The sequence below is a fragment of the Lampetra planeri genome, chromosome 75 (assembly GCF_965212315.1).
Source record: "Lampetra planeri chromosome 75, kcLamPlan1.2.h2, whole genome shotgun sequence".
Lineage (NCBI taxonomy): Eukaryota > Metazoa > Chordata > Hyperoartia > Petromyzontiformes > Petromyzontidae > Lampetra > Lampetra planeri.
In genome coordinates this window covers 1,491,661-1,516,582 of record NC_136180.1, presented here as the reverse complement: position 1 = coordinate 1,516,582, position 24,922 = coordinate 1,491,661, and the positions used below count along the sequence as shown (strand labels likewise).

Below are 24,922 nucleotides of genomic sequence, written 5' to 3'. Positions count from 1 at the left end.
TCAGCTACTGCCACGTCAATCTCAATGATACCTTGCATGACTCCAAATCATAAGTTCTTAATGCGTGCATACTCATGATCAGTAGTTTAGTCAACTGCATGAATTTCACTCCCAACTTTGCCAAAGACATAACAGATATTTTTAACAATATGAATCGCTTTCACAACAAACGCAGATAACTCTTGATCAACCTCTAGTTCATCGCAGCGCACCTTGAGGGAAATGTTCATCACTCCAACAGACAAGGGCACCTCTACCAAACAGCCTCAGTGATATTGTTGAACAAGATAAAATATAAATAGTAACATGATGCAGAATCTGCTGCAGAATCTGCTGCAGAATCTAATACAAACTGACTCCAATAATTTTTTATTTAAAGCTTTCGTGACTGCAGGGATTCATCTTCTTGGTTCTTTCGGTAAAGTCACGTAGAATGGAAATAATAAAATAATAAAAATACAACATAATAAAATAATTCTCACGACGTTTCGGCCACAACGCAAGCATCCGTCCTCAAGTGAAGAACAGGTCTGTCGAGAAGACAGAGTCTGACTCTGTCTTCTCGACAGACTCTGTCTGACTCTGTCTGACTCTGTCTTCTCGACAGACTCTGTCTTCTGACGTTTCGGCCACAACGCAAGCAGCCGACCTCAGGTGAAGAACAGGTCTGTCGAGAAGACAAAAGTCTGACTGTCTTCTCGACAGACTCTGTCTGACTCTGTGTGACTCTGTCTTCTCGACAGACTGTGTCTTCTGACTCTGTCTTCTCGACAGACCTGTTCTTCACCTGAGGATGGCTGCTTGCGTTGTGGCCGAAACGTCGTGAGAATTATTTTTTTATGTTGTATTTTTATTATTTTATTATTTCCATTCTACGTGACTTTACCGAAAGAACCAAGAAGATGACTCCAATAATGACTAAGAATATGTAATTGAGAGAGCACTTCATGCATTGGAGACTATTAGATGAGAGTACAATCTGACTAATGTTTCCAACATAAAACTTTTCCTTTAAAATGTTGATAACTTGCAAATCTAGATATTATGAAAATTTTAATTATCTATCGTTCTGCCACTATCTATGACAGGTGTGTACTGGACATAAAATGGCTGTGACCCCCAATATATTTTGACATTTATATTTTACTTCAATGAATAATATTTTTTATAGGATATGAATCTTTTGACCCTCAATATAACCATTTTGGCAGCACGTAGGCTTTCCCGACCAATATGAATATTCTCAGATCTAATGTATCCTAATCGTAGGTGCGGGGAGGGACAACAAAGTAAACATAAAAGCATTCCACTGAATGTTACCTGTGAATAACCCAACTAATAATGGGTACTGCATATTCTCAGATTAACATGATCCATTGTAATTTATATTACTACATTAAACCCCCTATGGTCTTAGCACCTGATTGGCTCACAATGATGACTTCACCTTTATTCTTTTTAAGACTGAAACAGGAATACTTCTTCACAAATTTGGCTGATCACCTGATGAAGCTGGTTGTAATCACCAGCAAAACCTCATACTCAAATTGTAAATTTTGTGGGTTTAATCTCCAACACCAGTGTGCTGAATTAGTAACCAATTGGCATGTTTTGTTTACGTGACAAACCTTGCTAATTGGTTGTGTCAGGTGGGGGGTTTAACGACACATTTATATATGCACAGTCTAACCCAAAATCATTTTACATGGACACCTATATTTGACGACTATGAGCTGAGATTTTCTCACCTACGACAAAACATTTTAGAGGTTTCCCAAGGCCATATTTTTCAGCAACCTTTCTTCATTTAAAAATCACCTTCAAACATGTGCTCCCATGAACCGGTTATACTTTTTACATGAGGTTATATTTATTAATTGTCTTCAGCACAATGCAGGCAACGACTTTGCTGCTTTCTTGGTCTGCAGGCTCACAGCACTCCACTACACTTCTATTTTAGTCCTGTTTCCTACTGCTTATTTCTGGTTTAACATTAACGTTCAATAATACTTTTCATTCTACAACCAAATATTTGTTACATTTTTATAACAGTTGGAAAATGTTTGCAATATAGATGGCCTCTTTGAATTAAATATGGGTTCCAATGATTGAATGTTTTGCTCTGCTACCAGAAGGAAATTATCAACCATATCAACTGTTACACGTGAATCAGTGGTAACTTAATTTTATTGGATTCATTTCTCAGGCATTACCTATGGAATGGATAATGATGAAAACGAAAAACTTGTTGCTGTTCGGTCAAATGGAGTTCGGGTAATATCAACGCAGCATGTTTTCACATTTACTCCAACCTTCATAATTAATCAGTGTGTAGGCTTACTCACAAGTATGCTGTGGGCTTCATCCCTCATTAATCAGATGCCGTGTTCTTCACCACAGGGGAGCCAAGGGAGTGGGACAATGAATCTCATCCGAGAGAACAAAGAGAATCTCAAGGCCTGGATCGGAGTAGATCCCTCACACCTCCTGGAGCATCTCAAGGACTATAAGTGGATTCCTCACCACGTTAACAACGCGGCCAGGAAGAGGCATGGAAATGAGTCTGTGGAGCTCATACTGGACCACTTCCTTAACAAAGGAGAGCCAGACTGTAAGATACTGTGGGAAGCACTCTACTTTGTGAGGAAGCACTATTTGCAGCTGTGGAGGTGGCTTCAGCACCAAGGTATGACCCACGTTAATTACAACAAGAGTTGTGTACTGGCAGTTAATTTATTTTGCATTGATTTTTTTACAATAAGCAAGGAATAAAATGAATGCATATGCTTGTATTCTGTACAGCTTTGCAGCATGTGTGATTGCCCTTGTAAATAATTAATCGGTGTTATGTTCCGTGCCGCAAAACAAGATGGTACACACCATGTGGCGTGTGACTGAACAACTTAATGTTAAACGCCATAATGCTTGAGCACAATTATAAACCCATCTCTGCTTCGCCTCTTTATTCTTTTAGCACAATTGTGGTAAAAGTGAATAGAAATTGAAAAAATACCCGTGACATTTATTCAAAGCTGTCAATCACAGGCGATGCAATGCAGTGCATTCGAGAGAATAAGTCAGCTCTGAAGTTGTGGATCGGTAAGAACCCACAGCATCTCCTACAGCATCTGAAGAGACAAAAATGTATCCCTAATGATCGCTTCACTAAAGCCATAGACATGAATGGCGGCGAGAAGTGTGCAGAGCTACTGCTCGACTGCTTCATCAAGAGAGGCAATGATGATTGCCTCCAGCTGCTGATTTCTCTGCAAGCCGTGCATGATGAGTATCCTGAAGTCAAACAGTTCCTGAGCTCTCTTGGTAAGAATTTATTTTATATAAAATGCCTTATACCTTGATTTGAAGCTTTCGTGACTGCAGGAATCCATACTCTTTGGTTCTTACCAAAAGAACCAAAGAGTATGCCTTATACCTCTTTCATGTGAACTTTTGGAAATATGAACATTTGGAGGACAAGTGGACAGTCGTAACTCTGCCACAGAAACCCTGTAATCTAAACACATAGCTTTTCGCAGGAAACATTATGATTCATAATTGAATTGTGTTAGGCCACGGAATAATATCACCAAATCTGTGTCGTTAAGACCCGTGTACTAGCGATTAATACGCCAATCATTATTGATTAACCTCACTAATGAGTTGTAGAACAATCCTTAATACCAACTTATCAATTCGATTAACTTAATTAAAAACAGCAAACATCGTCAAGAGAAGATTCTAGAAGTTATACTCACAATGTCACCTTACACAGCTTTTTAAATAGGTATAATGACCATAAGAGGTTTTTGGGTTAGATCACGTAAATATAAATGTGTCGTTAAACCCACCACCACCTAACACAGTCAATTTAGTAAGGTTTGTCACGTAAACAAAACATGCCAATTCGTAACAAGTTCAGCACACCGGTGTGTTGAAGGGTAAACCCACAACATTATACGTATTATGCAGTACAACTACTAATGATGTTTGTGGATGTTTGGTTATCCATAGATCATAGGAAGTTTTAATTATTTGGTATAATAATGGAGGAATGCCACAAAGTTTACTTTAAGAACGTGGCATTGTTACCTAAACTATTTTTTTTATTTGCTAAAAATAACTGATGAACACTCTGAGATTGAGAACATGTACATAATACATATTTGAGCTGATAAGTTAAGTGCGGCTTGAAAGTATATACATGTGTAAATCCAGTGTAATATTCAACAAAAATTGTTATACCAAATTTAACACTTAGTTTCAATCTTTAGTGACCATATAATGCTATCCTACTGCAGGCTAGTATATTCTTGAGTAGATTTTAACCTCCATAATAGAGGTTGTTTCGTGTTAGATCGCATAAATATATAAATATGTCATTAAACCTGCCACCACCCGACACAGCCAAGCTTTTAACCTGATGAGACAGTGCTTAGCTACACTTTTATTTTAATTCTGTTTTGCTTCTGTTTAGCACAAACTTGCTGTAACTGTCAAGAGGTGAGGTTCCCTTGTTCGTTGAGAATGCTCTACTCTCCAGAAAAACAATTCCCTGTCCTTGTTGTGGAAGATGGACAACGTCATGAGTGGTTTTTCTGGAAGTGATGGCTACAGATATCGGTTTCATGAGTGTGGGACACTTGGTATAGTCCTAACATGCAGACAATGATCACAATAGACAATAGCGTCCACAACAGGGCATTGGGAGCCTTGGTAATGTGGGTTACTAGAGGCAGATGAGACTCAGAGACCAATGGAACTTAAACACAATGGAAAAGGAGCAGTTACCATATGATGCTGTGTTCCAGCAACCACACCATGATAGTGACGACAAACATTACTTCTCGTCTGAAAATAAGATGATGTTGGCATTTGATCATAAATGTATGAAAATTATTCTAGAAATGTAATGACAAGATAGCATAAGCATTGCATAAGTTGGGAAGAGAACATGACCGGTAAGCGGTTTAGATATCGTTAGACACGTTTGTGCTGGGTGGGACATGTGTACACAATGGGTCATGGCCAATCGTTGAGACAGGCATTGGAGTGGTCTCCTGAAGTGCAACAACAAAGGGGAAGACCTAAGAGTAGATAGTGAGATGCATTTTCAGCAGATCTTGAGGTCGGGTAACAATTGTACAGCAACTGCATGATCTGGCAGAATGTAGAATGTACTGGGGATGCGAGGTAGCATGATGAAGACATATTGATCTTTACTGCAATTGTTCAACCTCAATTCCCGTTCATGTCTGTAGAGTATATTATAAAGTTTGTAATGTAAATATCCTCCCTCACTCTTATCTCAGTGTCTCACATTCTGTGTCTAGCATCATTATTATTCGGTTATAATAATGTCATTTGCTGCTATAAAATGAGAAAATATTATTTAACCACACCAACCTAGTACTACTGTATTTATTCACAGGTGGTAACAAAACAAAGAACAATGAAATCAGTGTGCCACGTGTTGATGTGGTGTCCAATGGAGTTCAGGTAAACTAGATGCAGTTTGCATGCACATTGAACATACTCTTCATTTGTTTAGTATCTATGCTTAGGATGAAATATGCTTTAGAATCCATTGCACATAGAAAAAAAACTTAACTCCCATGTTCTCTAATTCATGACCTCCATCAGAGTGGCACATTGAAACTCATCAAAGAAAACAAGGAGAATTTCAAGGAATGGATTGGAGCGGATACATCGCACTTCCTGAAATATTTTGAAGACTCACATTCTATTCCACACGAAGTTTACCAAGAAGCCAAGAACAAGCATGGAGAAGAGTGTGTGGAGGTCCTACTAGATCACTTCCTTAATCAAGAAGAGACGGCGTTGTGGGAACTGTGGACAGTTTTCTACTATGTGAGGAGGAACTACGAGCAACTACGGAGCTGGTTTCAGAAGCACGGTATGACCCACATTAATAATACATCCTGCATATGCACAAGTACTGTACAACTTTCCAATGTTAATTTTCAAAATGGTTGAATACCGTAATTAACATATGTTGCCTGTTCATTTATTCTGTGGGCACATGTTTTCGCAGAACAGGATAGTATCACGAAAAGACAATGCATATGAAAAGATAAATGTAAAATGCATTTAAAGCTGTTTGTCGTAGGTGAGTCTGTGCGGTCAATTGAAGAGAAGAAGTTGGATCTGAAGTTGTGGATCGCTAGAGACCCCCGACATCTCCTGCTGCAGTTGATGATTCAAGGACAAATTCCCAATAAGATCTTCACTCAAGCCAAGGGCATGAATCCTAGTGAGAAGTCTGCAGAGGCACTGATCAACTACTTCATATGCAGAGGCAATGAAGACTGCCTCCAACTGCTGTTTGCTCTGCAAGCTGTGCAGGTTGAGTATCCTGAACTCGCGCAGTGGCTGGACTCTCTTGGTGAGAAATTACTACATTTCAAATGCCTTCCTGCTTTTTACGTAAAGAACTGCCAATATGAACACTGGGTGACCAAGTGTTCAGCACACTCACGAAGGAGTCTGTTTTAAACGAGTCGACAGTTTTAACCCTGCTACTATAGACCAGTAATCGATTTCTACGTGGCATCCTCAGCTATACTCTATACACTGCTGACTGAATGCATCCCCAAGCCGCTGTTAATCCACATAATCATGTTTTACAATCCATATAGCTCCAGAATCTTAGCCAATTTAACTCCTCCAACTCGACGCTGTGCACACCCTTGGGTGCATTGCCTCCTCTGTTTACCAATCCATCGCTATTCTCCACCACCAGGCTCCCAATCCTTCTAGTGACCTGTCCCAACAAAGCCTAATTAATTTTCTTAGCAGTCTAAAACATTACATCTTCTTCCACAATTGTATGCATGTATGTTGAACGTCTTTCAGACCATACACAGCTTTTATTATTTTCAGTTAATTTTTTAATTTTTAACGTAACTTTTTTTTTCTATCTCCGTGACTTTACCAGAAGAACCAATAATATGCATACATGTGTTCCACTTTCTGTCTATGTCCATGTATCTGGTCAATGTCATATCAGGTAATGTACGATTAATTAAATTGTTATTCTTCAGGAAAATGAGTGCTACTTTTCAGGATTGAGTTCTGTTTTCCAAAAGCACTCCAACCTCCTCTTGTCCACCTCTAAGGTTGAAACAGCATTGACTTTGTCTTTTTTTACTGCAGTGTTTTTCAAAAGGCTTTGCGAGAAGACGAGCTTGTTTCTGAACAAGTATACCAACTATTCGCTGCAAGAAAAAATTACATCTAACAAATGTGAGCTGATCCGGGCACTGCACTCCAACGTGGTACCCCTGCTGTCCCAACTACAGAGCCGAAATATATTCACTGACATCAATGTGCAGGTATGTCCATGGTCTGGTGTATTAATTGAAGGGGGATCAGGATCAAATTGAAAATGTTAAATTACAAGTTGAGAGAGTAGAATGGTGTGCAGTCTATGCATAACATGGAGATAAGACGGCCCTCATTAACATGTTCATTGTCGGTGATCCAAGTATTCTATGAACATGTCTAACTTTTCATAATCAACGTTTTTGGGTTTAGATCGCGTTATTTATAAATGTGTCGTAACCCTCCACCACCCGACACGGCCAATCAGTAAAAATGTGTCACGTTGACAAAAGACAAATAGTTCACTGCTTTAGCCCACCGGTGTGTTGAAGCCACAACATTTACAATTTGAGTACGACGTTTCGCTGGTAATTGCATCCAGCATCATCGGGCAATTCGCCAGAATAGTGAGGCTCTGCTGTGTCTCCCGTTCTTATATAGAGCAGCAGCAGGGTGACGTCATCATTAACTCATTAACTCATCAGGTGCAAAGATTCAAGGGGGGAGTGATTGTAATTATATACTAGATTAGTAATCAGGCTGTTGTTACGATGCGAGTTGTAGATTAGTAATCATTTGGAATGTGTTTTATTGTGATTATGCTACATTAGTAATCAGTTAGTGTTTGTTTCCCTTATAAGGAATTGTAATGTATCTTATTTAATAAAAAATAAGATAAAAAATTAAATAAGATACATTACAATTCCTTATGAGGGAAACAGACACTAACTGATTACTAATGTAGCATAATCACAATAAAACACATTCCAAATGATTACTAATCTACAACTCGCATCGTAACAACAGCCTGATTACTAATCTAGTATATAATTACAATCACTCCCCCCTTGAATCTTTGCACCTGATGAGTTAATGAGTTAATGATGACGTCACCCTGCTGCTGCTCTATATAAGAACGGGAGACACAGCAGAGCCTCACCATTCTGGCGAATTGCCCGATGAGGGGGAAACTGCCCTGGCTTGCCAGGGGAGACACCAGGAGCATCGATGTGATCCTTCCAGCCCGTCCGGATCTCAAGTGAGACCTAGCCACCAGCCCCGAGGCCTGCGAGGGCCCTGAACGTGTGGCCAGGGATGACCACGCTGCCAAGAAGCGGGGACTGCAGGAGAATGGAGACGGAAATCGCAACAGACGAAGAGGGGAAACGGCGAGAGTCAAGGACCACGAGGGCCACCCGAGTTGCTGAAGGAGACCGGGATGACCGAGCCGCCTAGCTTATGCTCGCAGCAGATGAAAAGGAAGCAGGGAGAGCGCCAAGAGAAATGAATGCCACCTGCACTGCTGAGGGAGCCAGGGACGACAGAGTCGGCCAGACGGTGACTGCAGGAGACAAGAAGAAGACGTGGCGAAAGCAGAGGGCCACCAACTCCACCTGTGCCGCCGGAGGGGACTGGGGCAACCAGACCGACCCGCTGGCAGCAGGGGGATGCGTGGAGGAGGCACGGAGACGGATGGAGGGGAACGTGGCGGAGGCACGGCAGAAGGAGAGGATGGAGGAACTGGATGGGAGGGTGGGTGCTGATGGAGTGGGTGAGGGAGGCCGAGGAGAAAAAGGTATGGCGTCCGGAAGCAGAGAGGCGGGTGCCCCCGAGCGGAGGGTGGGGAACGAAGCCAGGGAGACGCCAGCAACCCTGGGGCAGGGGGAGGCCCGGAGGGAGAACGCGACAGTGGACACTGGACCGGTGGGAGCTGGGAGGCCCCGGGAACGAGACGGGAAATGGCGAGGCGGGGCAGGGGTGAGTCTGACACCACCTCATGTCAAACGACATAATTGCGTCAGAGTAATGATGAAGGACGAGGTAGCAGAAGAAGTGACCATCGACCGAGCAACCTTTGTACGGTCAATAATGATGGGCTTGCTACAAATAGAACCGACAGACTTGTACTGTTTGATAACTCTGCCGGGAGGGAGGGCGTTTGATGTAAGCTTCAACTCAAGCCCCCTGCTACAAAGATTTATGACCCGCTTCGAGGAAAAGGCGGAGGAGAAGCCATTGATATCAATGAAGCTACAACTGTTATCAGAGCTGGACACGAAGGTGGTGACTATTTTCCTATACAATGAAGCCCTACATGACCACGACGTGGAGGTCTGGCTAAGACAGCACTGCTCGGTACTGTCGGGCTGTAAAAAGGTGAGGGACTCAGTGGGGATATGGACAGGGGCAAGACAATGGAGGGTGCGGCTGAAAACAGAGGGAGGGACCTTGAGACACATCCCGAGTGCCCTGAACATAGGAGGCAACCGGGGATATGTTGTGTATGCCGGACAACCTAAACTGTGTCGGAGGTGTGGGGGCAGCGGTCACCTGGCCGCAGTGTGCAAGACAAAAGTCTGCTATAGATGCAAGGCACTGGACCACGAGGTAGAAGAATGCAGTGTTCCGGCACAATGTAACCTCTGTGGTAGCCGAGAACATCTGTACAAAAATTGTCCGGAGTCGTACGCCAACAAGGTTAGGGCGTATAGGGTAGGAGGAGCGAGGGATGAGGAAGGGTGTGGGACCAAAACTGGACCCGGATAAGGAACTGGTGAGGGAAGGACGTGGGGAGGTGGCTGAGCAGCAGCCACCAGCAACGGACAAAGGGGGAGAAGGGGAGAGGCATGCAAAAAGAGCACAATCGACATCGCGCGAGCAGGAAGAGGGGCTGGCGGGGGAGGGGAGCGACGGCATGGGCAGCATCTCCGAGACGACCGTGGAAGACTGGGCGGAGGCGGTGGAGGAGGATGAAGGAAAAGGGGAACGACAGCAGGAGGAAGGCGGTAGCGAGACATGGGAGGGGCCAATCGGAAGGAAAAGGAGGATACGGAGAGCCCCAAAAAGAGGCGCCCCTTCAGGCAGCACGGAATCCTCGGACTCCTCGCCGGACACAGAGGCCTCGAGGGAGGGGATGGAGGTGTAATGTAGTAACTCCACGGGAGACGACTTCACGGGTAACACACTCTTTATTTTATCAAACTTGGTTACAGGTGACTAACACCTACTTTGTATCTCGGGTGACAAACACCCACTTAGCTACTTGGCGACTAACGCCCACTGAGCTACTCGGATGACCAACATCCACTTAGTACTCGGGTGACAAACACCCACTTAGCTACTTGGCGACTAACGCCCACTGAGTTACTCGGATGACCAACATCCACTTAGTACTCGGGTGACAAACACCCACTTAGCTACTTGGCGACTAACGCCCACTGAGCTACTCGGATGACCAACATCCTCTTAGCTACTTGGCGACTAACGCCACTGAGCTACTCGGATGACCAACATCCACTTAGCTACTCGGCGACTAACGCCACTGAGCTACTCGGCTTCACTAGGTCTTCAGCTCCGTCTTCGGGTCTTCAACTGGGTAACTCTTCTCGAGTGCTCTCGCGCGTCCCCCTTTATACCCCACCTGCGGACGTCGCTGCGAGCACCCACTTATTCGACCAATCGCCGGGCGCTGGCTACGATCCTCTTTTCCCACATCTCATCGTGCCTCACCACTCACTCCGCGCCGCCTCGTCATCTGTCACTCCCGGCGCGCGCGTCCACACCACGCCCACAACGCGTGCCCAACCCCGCACCCCGCGCCGCCCCGTGATCCATCACTGTCACAGTCGGCGCACGTCAATACCACCACTACATCACCCCCTACCACATAGCTCGCAGCCGCCCCGGCTGCTACAAAAATATACAAACCCTCCCTGTGTGCCCCGTAACACAACACAACAACAAGAACAACAACTAAGCTAACAACACAACACGACGCGAACACCACCATCCGCAACCCTCAACCAATGCCACCGCGACAATAGAACAATATATACAAACCGGCGAGTGACAATAGCAATGTGTATACAAAAAAAATAAATGGAAATTTTTTTTTTTTCTTTCGACTCGTGCAGTGTCCCCTTTTCTTCCGAGCGTCCCTACAACGGGACATTACCCCGGCAGAGGGGAACACCGGGCGAGCTCGGTGTAGAGCACAAAAAAACCGTCCTCATGAAAATTGTTGAGACCTAGCCCGAGTCCGCCTTGCCGGTCCGTCGTACGGCACCAGACGCGGTTGAACGTCCGGTGGTGCCGGCGGTTCAGGAAGACATCGGCCAGGCATCGAGGACTCGTGCGTGCCCCGGGGTTCAGGCTCTCGACGGTCAGCAGCCGTCAAGCCCGAGGCACCTGGGGGTGGGTCAGGTGGAGACACGTGAGGATCAGCCTGCGACACCTCCCTCCCCGAGTCGACGGTCACATCACACGCCCGGTCGTCACGGCACAGAACGGGGTCACACGGTGCCGCATAGGGCTTCAGTCGGGAGGGGTGCACATACCAACGGCGTTTCCCCCATTTAATCTGTATACTCTGAGGCCGTGCAACCCGCACAATTTCCACCGGTCCCCTCCAAGGTCTCAACAACTTGGGGGACGTAGCCAACGGTGCATGTGGACAATGCAGCCAGGCCTTATCGCCTGGTTTCCAATCATGCGTATGCACCCTCCGCTCATGCAATTTCTCGTTTGCAATTTGCCGCGACCGCGAATTCAACCTTGCCCCCTCCCGCGCTTCAGTCAATTTGGCGATATTAAATTTGATGTGGTCTGCCAATTTAGATTTTGCACGTGGCTGGGAAATCCCCAGTTGGACGTCCATGGCCGGATCGGCCTCCCGCCCATACATGAGAAAAAATGGGGAAAACCCTGTCGCCGCATGAGGGGCCATTCGATAGGCCGCGAGTACCCCCGGCACCTGTAAGTCCCAATCAACCTGATCGTCGCAGACCTGTTGGCACAACATAGACGTAATCGTTCTGTTCAGACGCTCAACCATCCCGTCAGTCTGCGGGTGGTAGGGGGAAGTACGCACTTTCTTTGTACCCAACAGGTCGCACACCTCGCGCAACAAAACGCTCGAAAAATTCTTCCCTTGATCCGTCAGCAAGCGTTCGGGGGCGCCCTTGTCCAACACATAACCCTGGACAAAGGCGTCCGCCACCGCCGCAGCCGACTGGTTGGCGAGCGGCCATGCCATAGGCCATCGGGTGAAGTATTCCACGCCAACCAGCAGGAACCTATTTCCCCTTGGTGTAACCGGAAAGGGCCCCAAGATGTCCAACGCTACCAATTCGTTTATACGCGAAACCTGAATGGATTGCAGCGGTGGATTAGCTGCCAATGGTGGCGGTTTCCTTTTGGCGCACCCTACGCATCCCTTAAGAATATTCGCCACGTCGTTACCCATCCCCGGCCAATAATAGTCTCGCTGGATTAGGGCGAGCGTTTTGTGAAAACCCAGATGCATGAGCCGTTCATGAGCTGCCAGAACAACCCTACCCCGCATAGCAACAGGCACCACGAGCACGTGACGCCGGGACATGTTGTCCCACCTCATCAACAGGCCCTGTCTGCACACCCAGGAACCGACCCGCGCCTCCCCTTGTTCGGGAGCGCCAACTTTCCGACGCAGCGTAAGTAGGGAGCTGTCGGACATCTGGAGGCGGCCCCACTCAATGAGGGGCAACGACAACAGCGAATCCCTCCCCGTGGGGGCGTCCTCTCCCGGGGTGTCAGTGGCGGCGAGCGCAACTCCCGGGGTGCCGGCGACTGGGGGTTTGCACCGCGCTGATCCCAACAAACATGTGCAGTCCGTGCACGGCGGCAACCGCGACAAGGCGTCCGCGTTTGAGTGCCGCAACCCTTTTCGGTAAATCGTCGTGAATTGGTAGTCTTGAAGGACCTCCAACCATCGGGACAATTGGCCCGATGGCTGCGCCACGCGCATAGCGTATTGTAGAGCCGCATGGTCCGTCCGGACCGTAAAATGACGGCCGTAAAGATACGGCCTGAATTGCTGTGTAAAAAACACAATGGCTAACAATTCACGACGAGTTACGCAATAGCGTTGTTCTGCGGGGGAAAGAACCCTACTACCGTAGGCGACCACCCGTTCAACCCCCCCGACCAACTGTGAGAGCACCCCCCCGATACCCGTATTGCTGGCGTCCGTGTCAAGCAAAAACGGTTGTGTGAAATCGGGGTAACACAAGGGGGGAGCCTGCACCAAAGCGTCACGGAGGGAGCAGAACGCATCCTCCTCCTCTGCCCCCCAGTGAAACCTCACACCCTTAGCCGTCAAAGCGTGCAGGGGCTTGGCTATGGTGGCAAATTGCTTGACAAAACGACGGTAATAGGAGGCAAAACCAATGAAACTACGAACCTCCGTGACCGAGGTTGGCGTTGGCCATGAGCTGACGCAATGCGTCTTAGCAGGGTCCGTCGAGATCCCTGAACGACTCACGATATGGCCCAAATACCTGACCGATTCCCGAAGCAGAAAACATTTAGCCGGTTTAAATTTTAGCTTAGCGGAACGCATCCTGAGGAACACCGCTCTCAGTCGCTGGAGGTGCTCCTCGAAAGTCCGACTAAAGACGATAATATCGTCAAGATAAATCAAACAGGTATCCCATTGGAGGCCCGACAAAACCAATTCCATGAGTCTCTGGAACGTGGCGGGAGCGGAATGTAAGCCCATGGGCAAACGGTTGAATTCAAAAAGGCCCCCAGGTGTCCGGAAAGCAGTTTTAGGTTTAGACTCGTTATCGAGTGGCAATTGCCAAAATCCAGAAAGCAGATCGAGTGTGGAAAAAAACTGCGCTCCCGCCAAGGCATCCAGCGACTCATCCATCCTGGGGAGCGGATACGCATCCGCCATCGAGATTTTGTTTAAGCGGCGGAAATCGACACAAAACCGCAAGGACCCGTCCTGTTTCTTTACTAGGACAATAGGAGCACCCCACGGACTAGAAGAGGGCGAAATGATATCGGCCGCCAACATATCATTAACCGCCGATTGCACATGTTCCTTCTCGGCCGGGCTGAGCCGGAAGGGATTCTGACGAATAGGGGCCGCGTCCCCTGTAGCTATGTGGTGGCGCAACAGGTCAGTGCAGCTGATATCGTACTTATGTTTGCTGAACACGTCAGCAAACTCGATGAGCAAACCCCTCAATGCTCCCAATTGCACCCCGGACAAGTTAGCAGAACCCGCACACAGCGAGTCCAACCACTCAGTCCCCTCATCACTTTGAGGATGCGACTCGACAGTAAAATCTGCTTGAGCCACGAGCCGTTCCTCAACGGGCAGCGGCGCGGCGTGAGCCAGCACCGTTCCCTGCGCAATTACGGCCGGCCGCGACCCCGTATTCAGGACCATTACGAACGGCTCACTGTCCCCTCTCACCACGGTTTGAGCAACCGCTAAGTCGAGGCCCTTACTGGCTCTGTTTGACGGCCCCAACAGCACCCCCTGTGCCTCCGCACCCACCTCGAGTGGCTTCCTGAACCGAAGGGGTACTAACATTTGCGATCCCGGGGGTACCCGTACAGTGTGAGTCGCCAGCGCCTGCACCGTCGCACAAACCGTGCGCACTTTGATAGGGCTCGACAAGAAGGCAACCCGCCGACCTGACGGAAGCTCTATGCAGGCCTGATCAATAAGAATTTTGATGGGCATTTTTGACAAAAAGTCCGTACCTAGCAAACAGGGAACGGCCAGCGATGATGATACAAAAATAGGGCCCGCTAATTTAATGTCCCCAATGCAAATAGTCGCCCGAATCTGGCCGATGATCCCCAGGGATCCCCCATTCGCCGCATAAAATGGCACGTCTACCGGCAGAAGGGGTCTACTTTGGACGGGAAGAATGTTATAAATAAGGTCCGAGATGATGGTGGCCGACGCACCCGTGTCAACAAGCACCCGGACCTCAACCCCGTCAATGAACCCCGTTACCACGGACGACCCGGCTGACGCAGCCACGATCCTGTGGGCCAATTCGGACCACTCGACTGCTTGCGGGCCGCGTACGGACCCCCCTCGCCGAATTGAACCCCCGGCACCCAGCCGCGAACCCCCCACCGCGAAGCGGCGACCCGAATGTGCCGTGTTTGTGGACCGAACGTGTGAGGTGCCGCGACTTGCCGGGTTTTGTTGGGATGACTTGTGGCCCTGGTCGTCGTCCCGACGTGGTCCTGCGGCGCGCGGACGCGGGGCCCGGCACCCGGCTGTGACGTGACCCCGAAGGCCGCAGTTGTAGCAGACGACGGACGTCGTAGGTTTCGGTTGCTCCAGCTTGCGGGGCGAACGTGTGGGCGAACGACCTCCCGTTCTCCACTCCCCCGGACACGATGCAGCGAAGCCCCGCTCCTGCACCGCAGCTGGCTGAGGTTCGGCGATCGTGGCGGCCAGTGCCGCATTCCCCGGCCATTTGCAGACGACCCCCGGCTTGCGTTTGAGGACCTCGTACGCGTGAATGCTCGTGGCGATCGCCAGGGAGCAGATCTCCATCTCGTCTGCCACGTTGATGGGGACCCCCAACTCGTGGGCCAACACCAGCAGCTGCTCCGTCACCATGGCGTCCTTCCCCTCCTTATCCATGCGGGGAAAAGCCGCGTCCGCCAAGGCGAGCAGTGCCGTGCGGTAGGCTAGCGTCGTTTCCCCAGCCACCTTCCGCCGATCGTAGAACTGGTGGCGGCACGTGGAGGGCGGCCCGAACACCTTCGTCATCAGGTGTAGTGCGGCCTGGAGCGTAGAGCGGGACGACCTTGCAGCAGATGTGAAGGCTGCAAGCGCGTCGTCGTCAAGCATCGCTGGCAACGCACGCAGGGCAGTGGTGTCGGACCACCCCGACATCTCCTGATGAGCGAGGAACCTTCGTTGGAAGGCTCCCCAGTCGCCCCCATCCGCCTTGAACGCCGACAGCGCGGGCAATCTTTGCTGGAGGACCCGATCGTCGTCGACGTCGGAGAGATTTTCCCGCGCTCCGCTGGAGTTGTGTAAAATGTCGGCTCGGTTGTCAGGCGCAAAATGGAGGGCTCCGGCGCGCGCCGATGACGTGGGCTGCGCTGCGCGGAGGTGTCCGGCCACGTGGCGTCCGTCTTTCCCGCCAATCGGTGGCGGCCCCCCAAAAACGGCGGCAACTTCCAGGCTTTTGGCGCGAAGCGCCCTTTGGCGGGAATCCTCCACCGTCGCTTCCTCCACGACCCCCGCAGCCGTTTTTCCGCTCGCCGGAACGGAGATGTCGGCCAAGACAGCGGCGGCGGCGAGTAGCAACTCCGCCAAGCGGGCGTGCGCGTCCTGGAGGCCGGTGTCGGAGGCAAGCGGAGCGTCGGCCATCACCGCGAAGTGCTGCATCGGCGGCAACTCCTCGTCCTCTACTCCCGAGGTCGGTGTCCCCGGTACGCCGTCGTCATCCCGACCTCGCTCATGGGTACGGGTAGTCTTCCTTGTGTCCATACTTCTTGAAGACAGGTTTACTTCTGACGCCAGTTGTAATGTAGTAACTCCACGGGAGACGACTTCACGGGTAACACACTCTTTATTTTATCAAACTTGGTTACAGGTGACTAACACCTACTTTGTATCTCGGGTGACAAACACCCACTTAGCTACTTGGCGACTAACGCCCACTGAGCTACTCGGATGACCAACATCCACTTAGTACTCGGGTGACAAACACCCACTTAGCTACTTGGCGACTAACGCCCACTGAGCTACTCGGATGACCAACATCCTCTTAGCTACTTGGCGACTAACGCCACTGAGCTACTCGGATGACCAACATCCACTTAGTACTCGGGTGACAAACACCCACTTAGCTACTTGGCGACTAACGCCCACTGAGCTACTCGGATGACCAACATCCACTTAGCTACTCGGCGACTAACGCCACTGAGCTACTCGGATGACCAACATCCACTTAGCTACTCGGCGACTAACGCCACTGAGCTACTCGGCTTCACTAGGTCTTCAGCTCCGTCTTCGGGTCTTCAACTGGGTAACTCTTCTCGAGTGCTCTCGCGCGTCCCCCTTTATACCCCACCTGCGGACGTCGCTGCGAGCACCCACTTATTCGACCAATCGCCGGACGCTGGCTACGATCCTCTTTTCCCACATCTCATCGTGCCTCACCACTCACTCCGCGCCGCCTCGTCATCTGTCACTCCCGGCGCGCGCGTCCACACCACGCCCACAACGCGTGCCCAACCCCGCACCCCGCGCCGCCCCGTGATCCATCACTGTCACAGTCGGCGCACGTCAATACCACCACTACAGAGGAAAGGGTGGAGAGCCGGCGCAGGGGGAAACCCTTGAGAACAAGGGGCAAAATGAAATTGCGGGAACTGGCGAATGAAGATGGTTACGGAGTGCAAGCGGAGAAGGCCGCTTCGGACTGAGACACATCCCAACATGGAACTTTCCGTGGCGTCCGTAAATGTGAGGAGCTTGAAGGGAAAGGGGAGGAGAGGAGCAATAATACAACTGCTACAGGCTACCAAGTGGGAGGTGGTCTTCCTCCAGGAATGCCACCTACCATACACCCTGGGCCGGGAGGAGCTGTTGGAGAGCTGGGATGGCTACTACTTTTGGTCCAGGAGTAATGAAAATCGATGCACAGGGGTGGTTAACCTCCTAGGCAGGAGGGGTATACAGATAGTCGGGTCCCAAGAGGTGATCCCGGGCCGCCTCCATTATGTGGACGTGTCTTATGGAGAGGCAGACCTGAGACTAATAAATGTGTACGCCCCCACGACGTGCACAGAAAGAGTGGACCTATGGAATAATGTAGTGACCCTACTCGTGACGAGACGGCAAGTCATAATGGGGGGTGATTTTAACTGCCCGTTGTGCCTGGCAGACCTATTATCCGTGGCTGGGAGGAGGCTCGACCCTTCCTCTAGGAAGTTGAAGGAGCTGATAGAGGATTTTAAAATTACTGACACCTTCAGAAAGGTACACCCGGTGAGACCGGGATACACGTGGTCGGATAAGGGCGGTAGAACGCAATCACGAATAGATTTCATCTTTGTGTCTGCCAATGTGAAGGTGGATTGAGCAGACCTGGAACCCTTCCCCTTGTCAGATCACAATTTGGTGAAGGCAAAGCTCGGTATTCCAGGTGGCCGGAAGATGGGGAAGGGAACCTGGAAAATGAATGTAAGCCTGTTGGAAGACAGAAGGGTCGTGGAAGACTTTGTAAGGAAGTACGAAGACTGGACGACCCTGCAGGAATGCTTTGCCACGAGGGTGGAGTGGTGGAGCATGGTGAAGGGCCGGATAAAGGCCCTCTTCCAGACACATAGTAGAAGGAGTGTAAACAGGGAACTGCAGCTGTGGAACGCTAGAATCGAGAAGAAGCACAAGTTACTTGAGCTGGGATTCCCGGTGGGTAAGGATATACGGAGATTGAAGGGAAGGTTATCCTCGGTATTGGAGAAAAGAGTCAAACAAATGGCATACAGGGCAAGGGTCAGGGCAACGGAACAGGGAGAGAAATGTACGAGTTTCTTTTTTAAGAAATGCAAGGCAGGAGACAACACACTTAGGGAATTGGTGAGTCCGGTCAGAGGCAGGCAGGCAGGCAACAACAGAGGGTATGATAGAGATAGCAGAGGAGTACTATGGGGAGTTGTATGGGAGGAAGGGAACGGATAAGGGAATAAGGGAGGCACTACTAGGGGAGCTAAGACATGAGGTTAAGAACCCAGAGGTACTGGGAGGGAGGATCCAGATGGAGGAAGGTGAGGAGGCAGAATAAGAATAGGACGCCAGGACTGGATGGAATTCCAGCAGAATTCTATATTACATTCTGGGATTTAATGAAAGGGGACATGCTGCAGATGTATAGGGAAATGCTGGAGGGCGGACTGGTGCCAGAAGAAATGTGTGAGGGGCTCATCACACTGATGTATAAGAAGGGGGACCGGAGAGAGTTGGGAAACTGGCGTCCAGTTACGCTCCTGAACTCGGACTACAAGATTATGGCAAAAATAGCTGCGACGCGCCTGGGGAAGGTGGTGGAGGGAGTTGTCGAACCCGACCAGACGTGTGCGGTGCCAGGAAGAAGGATTTCGGACTCCCTGATTTTATTAAGGGAGGCAATAGAGGTAGAAGGAGAGAGGGGATGCCCCCTAGGGCTTCTTAGCCTGGATCTTGAGAAGGCTTTCGACTGCCTCTCGCACGAGTATATGTTCGCAGTGTTGGAAAAAATAGGAGTGAGGGGACCCTTGGTCGATTGGGTGAGGCGTCTTTACCAAGGGCTCAAGACCAGACTACTGATAAATGGGGAGCTCTCGGGGACAATTCCAGTAGAGTCAGGGGTGAGACAGGGTTGCCCGATGTCCGCGGTTCTATTTGTAATGTGTATGGAACCCCTTGCACAGGCAATGAGAAACAATGAGGAGATTAAGGGAGTGACCATCCCCGGGAATAAGGAACAGGGGAAGGTGGCGCTATATATGGATGACGTAGTCGTGCTCTGTAGGGACGTGGCATCAGTGTGGGAGGCCATGAAGGAGACAAACCGCTTCGGCCTGGCCTCCGGCTTGAAGGTGAACGAGAGGAAGAGCGAATTGATGGCCTTCGGGGACCCGAGACTATTTGAGGGCCGGCCGCCTGAGTTGGGGATAAAGACGGAGGAAGTCAAGGTCTTGGGAGTGTCCTTTTGCCGAGAGAGGTCGGCGGAACGAAACTGGGACGGGAGGATAAAGCAGGTAAAGGGACAGTTAGGCAAGTGGGCCGGGAGACGGCTCACGATGGAAGGGAGGATTCTGGTAGTGAGGGTGGTGGTTTTACCAACACTCAACTACCTCGCATATGTGTACCCGCCAGGTAGGAGGGAGGCAAGAATCCTGGAATCGCTGTTGTTTCAATTCATTTGGGGAGGCGGGATGGATAGAGTGAAGAGGGTGGTGATGTGTAAACGCGTCGAGAACGGGGGGAAGGGTGCCCCAAATATTGCACGTGTGCTGTCCTCAATTTTTGTGTGCAACACTTTGAGGTTATTCTTTTCCGAAGAGCCCCGGGGGAAGGCCGCTTGTTATTTAAGGTATCACTTGATGTGGCTCCTGAGGGGGCTTGGGATGACCCAATTACCGGCGGGCACGCCCTTGGCCTGGCCACAAGGATGGCTGAATGCGGCGGTGGGTGACTACATAAAAGAGTACAATTTGAGTCAGAGAGGGGGACCGTGGAACTCCAAGGAGGTATTGGCCAAAGTAAACGAAGGTGTGGCCTGCGAGGGGGTGATGGGTGCAAAGAGGACTATGTACCGTCAAGTGTGGAGGAACACTTCATCAACGGCGCTCACAAAAGAACAGAGAGATCTGTCCTGGTTGGCGGTGTGGGATAGATTGGAGACGAGGGGCTTCATGTTTTCTCGCCGAATGGCACGTTCGCCCAAATGCCCGAGGGGCTGCAACACAGATGAGGACGCGGTGCACGTCATGGTGAAGTGTCCCTTCGCACAGGAGGTGTCGAGACTGAGCAGTCCGCTGTTGTCCTGGTTTTACCCGTCGCATATGATAAGTCGGGACATTATGTGGGGAGTCTTAAGGGAGGTGCGGGGAGATGACAGAGATCGAACGTGGGCCATAATAGGCGCGACAAAGGAGGTCTTGTGGGGAGCTCGCAGAAAAGAGTTGGATGGGTCCCCTATATCACCGTTGGAGGTGTGCTACTGGGCGAGGAGGTTGCTAGAAAGGGTGATGGAAGTAGACCGGGTTAGGCTGGGATACAAGGCCGCAGGTGTGAAGTGGAAGTGGCCCCTACCCGGGGTGGGGTAGCGAGGGGACCGGCGGGTATAGGGAAGGGATAGTGAAGGATGGCCATGCACATTTTAGCCAGCCTGCTAAGTCGTGTGGGCGAGGAATGTACGTGTTCGATCGGGGGAAGGCGATGTGATGGAGCAGCGCATGGGTGAATGGTGGTGATGAATGTGAATAAGGGGAACGGGGCGGTGTGCATTATGGCGGCGAGCTTTTTTTGTTGCATTGTATGTGGGTGGAGCCCGTGGATGTGACGGAGACTCGAAGGGGCCAACGGGGGCGCCCGGGAAGGAGTGGTTTTCAGTACTCTCTTTGGTTTTCCTTGTACCCGCTGAGAAGTTAATAAAAACCTTTAAATCGCAATTACCAGCGAAACGTCGTACTAAAATTGTAAATGTTGTGGCTTCAACACACCTGTGGGCTAAAGCAGTGAACTATTTGTCTTTTGTCAACGTGACACATTTTCACTGATTGGCCGTGTCGGGTGGTGGAGGGTTACGACACATTTATAAATAACGCGATCTAAACCCAAAAACGTTGATTATGAATAACACTGGTCGCGAAAGCCTACGTGTTAAAATGTCTAACTTTTGTCCTGGGAAGTATTTCAGTATAAAAAATACCATCACGTTCTTATCTGCAGAATAAAAATACCTCACACGGCACATGATGGGTAACGTTCTGAGATAACCTCACGCATGAAGACGTCATTGAGAGCACATGGGGAGGTGCACGCGCCTTGGCCACGAGGCCAGATGCAAAGTTAAGCCTTTTGGCACGAGCTTGCCTCCAACTCTATGGTGACTCTTTAATCAATTTGGCCAACATCCTGCATGATGAGTCCCTAATAGCAGCAACACTTTATAATAAACTCTTGTTCACATTGAGTCATATTGATAATAGTTTTTGTGCCCCCACTTTACAAGACGAACAGAGTTAATGAGTTAAATCTTTACACCTTAAGTTGGATAATGTTAACATCATCAACGGAGTGTGCTGTCATCGATACACAAGCATCAAGCCAAGTCAAACCTTTACCATTAGCACTGCCATTTAACTGAAACACACAGATTAGCCTGGCAGTGGGTCTGAAAATTTACCAATGCCTGGAACATCGCTCTGTTCTAAGCAACACGCTATGTGCCTGTGTCGGTGCAGGAAGTGAAAGAAAAGGAGCAGTGGCAAGGCAGCGAGAAGGCGACTGAATACCTGCTGGAGCTGGTTTTTTTGAAAAGTCAACAAAAGATCAAGCAGTTCTGGATGGTGCTGTGGGGTCTCTGGACAACCTGCCCACACCTGGAGGACATTTTTGAGCAATTCTAACTGAGGAGCAGGAAACATTTGGTGCAGTAAATCTTTTTTCCCTCGCACTACCTGTCTGTGGAATACCCCACCATCTTCTATTTTCTCAAGTTCTTGTAAAAACCTTGATCAATCTGTAGTGACATCAGGGATGTCACTGTATGGTGCCGGCCCAGAAGAGCCGTGCCATGCGATGTTCCTACATAGTGGACCGTGTGAGTGGCTGTGTGAGGCCGGCTCTAGCAGAGCACGGCGTACGATGCACCGTCATTGCATACACCCCGTAGGTGGGTGGAGTACCAGCCATAGCGGGGCTTGGTGAGCGCTGGGATAGCGCAGACACCACGCATAGCGTGCAGTGCGGGCTCCCACAAGGGGGAGCGGGAGTGTCAGCCCAGGGACAGGGTTGCCCCGGGCCACGGCACTCTGGTTGACCCCGTATACACGTGTTACGGAGCGTCCACAGAGAGCTCCCCAGATTAGGGGGCTTAACAGTGATCATGTGTCCGGGGAGAGCTCTCGAGGGAGATCGAGAGGGAGATGGAACGCTCGCAAAGGTGGGTGGGGCCGAGGAAGCTCTACGTCCTACAAGGCTTCAACACGTGTGAGGGTCCGACCCTTCGTAGCAGTAACTCCTCTGTATAGTGTAGTTAGCTGGGTGGTCAGCACCTAGGCTGTATCTGGTAAAGGGGCAGTTACCCATTTGTGTATACGTGTTACAAATATATGGGTTGCCTCTAAGGAACAAGGTCTGTGACTCAGGTGGACTCACTGCAAATCCATCATGAGAGTTTTTGTGCCCCCACATTACAAAACGACCCATCATATCTTATTAACGCCAATCTATTGCACCTTCAGCAGTGCGGTTTGTTGCTGGACAATTGCCTTTTCGGGCATTTCCTGTCTTTTTGTGCCTTTTGTGTTATATTGTAATTTTAAAATATATTTGTCAATTAGATGTTTGACCAAATGGAGCATGAGGTAAAATGAAACATAAGTTAATATTGCACATTTGGAATGTTCAGCTTTGCGTTTCAAATGCATTTTGTTTAACCAGGTGAGAAGTGAAGGGACCATGATGAGTCTTATTTGTAAGAGTGACCTCGGTAACCAAAATGGCAAACACAATAAAATAAAACACAACAGTGAAGCAAACATAAATTCGTGCAAAAAGAAATGTAACAGAAAAACATAAAATGCATAAATATAAATTGATATTGAATTAAATACATTTCCGATAATAAAATTAGCTTAGATAAATAACTTAAAACTCAATTGCAAAGTTAAGTTACAAAAACATTGATTTAGAATGTAATCAGATCTGTATCAATTATATTTACAAGTGAAGTTGTCATACAGAATCGACAGCTCCATATCAAATTGTGCTTGAGAGAGACAAATAACCAATTAAATTTTGAAGCAGTGGAATTCATAACATTGACTAATATTACCTGTCCTATCTCTATGGGATGGAGTGTTACCCCTTGCACATGTGAATTTTCTCCAGATACTCCAGTTTCCCGACATGCATGAGCACTCATTCATTCTCTGAAAACATTCATCTCTGTGCCTGTGTTTGTGAAATATACAGCATTGTGGGATGCAGTTGCATAAATGTAAAATCATCATTATTAGTAATTCCATGAATTTAGGGAAATACTTTTTGTCATATGTTTAACTTCGGTGTTGTGGGGCACCTTTGACTGTGATTTCTGATTATTTATTCATGGTGGGAGGAAGTGACTAAGTCTGGTTCACAACTGCTTCTAGAACTATTGCGACTTATTGATTGTAACAGTCCTTGGAAAATAATCACAAAACGCCCTTGTCCTCACGATATCGACCATTCATATTAAACAATCCAGATCGTTTGTGGAGGACGGGCGACACCCCACATCGCCGTGCTTATGGTGATGGCGAATGGCTTGGAGGCGTGCTCGGTGTAAATATCCCTGGTTGTTGAATATGTAGTTGTTGAAACCAGCTTTATTTGGGTGTAACTCATTCTGAGTCCTTTAAAGCTTCAACACAGAACACGCCTCAGCTTTTGCTCTGAGTAGGCTCTGAGCATTTACTCCTCGTAGAAATATTCGTTTAGATTATACTGATCAGACATTTAATGTGGAATCTGGATCCAGAGTGTTTGTGCTGAACGCATGCCACACGATCTTCTTGGATATATATCACAGATTATCTGATAATCTACTTTGATACATATGCAGTCATATTTCGAGCACACTTTAGAGAATTGAATTTTTTGTCTCAGTGAATTGCAACATTACTATTAGCCATGCTAATAACAATGTAGAGTCACACTGGGTGCAACACAGGAATTCACTGCGTGAGAATGACAGTCACCCATCAGCACAGGTGGGGGCAGCAGAGAGACTGGGTGGTACACTGAGACATCTCTTCTTGGGCACCAAAGGTATTTTCACGAAGAGACACGAGGAGGTGGTCATGGTAGGCTGGGTTGTCTTGGTTACACGTCTATTCACATATGTTCGTCAGCCAGTTTTTGTTATCGTTTGACTTTGAACAAGTGCAGTTCTGAATGCTAATTGCAGCACTTACTGAAAATGTCACGTTATTAAATCACTTTTTATTACGACTTGCGTAGGTCTTGTGTGGTTTATTAGTCAATGTGTAATAAAGCTCGTTGAGGCGA

General features: G+C 48.8%; 1 protein-coding gene across 1 annotated transcript in view; it reads left to right on the top strand.

Annotated features, from left to right (window-relative positions):
* LOC144737926 (uncharacterized) overlaps positions 1-24,922 on the top strand; it is a 52,995-nt gene extending 28,073 nt beyond the window's left edge. The window contains exons 6-13 of the mRNA XM_078620810.1: positions 2,207-2,274; positions 2,401-2,686; positions 3,046-3,321; positions 5,429-5,496; positions 5,641-5,914; positions 6,128-6,403; positions 7,174-7,352; positions 22,111-24,922. Coding sequence (XP_078476936.1) covers positions 2,207-2,274; positions 2,401-2,686; positions 3,046-3,321; positions 5,429-5,496; positions 5,641-5,914; positions 6,128-6,403; positions 7,174-7,352; positions 22,111-22,275 — 1,592 coding nt within the window. The 3' untranslated portion in view covers positions 22,276-24,922. The remainder of the gene's footprint in view (positions 1-2,206; positions 2,275-2,400; positions 2,687-3,045; positions 3,322-5,428; positions 5,497-5,640; positions 5,915-6,127; positions 6,404-7,173; positions 7,353-22,110) is intronic.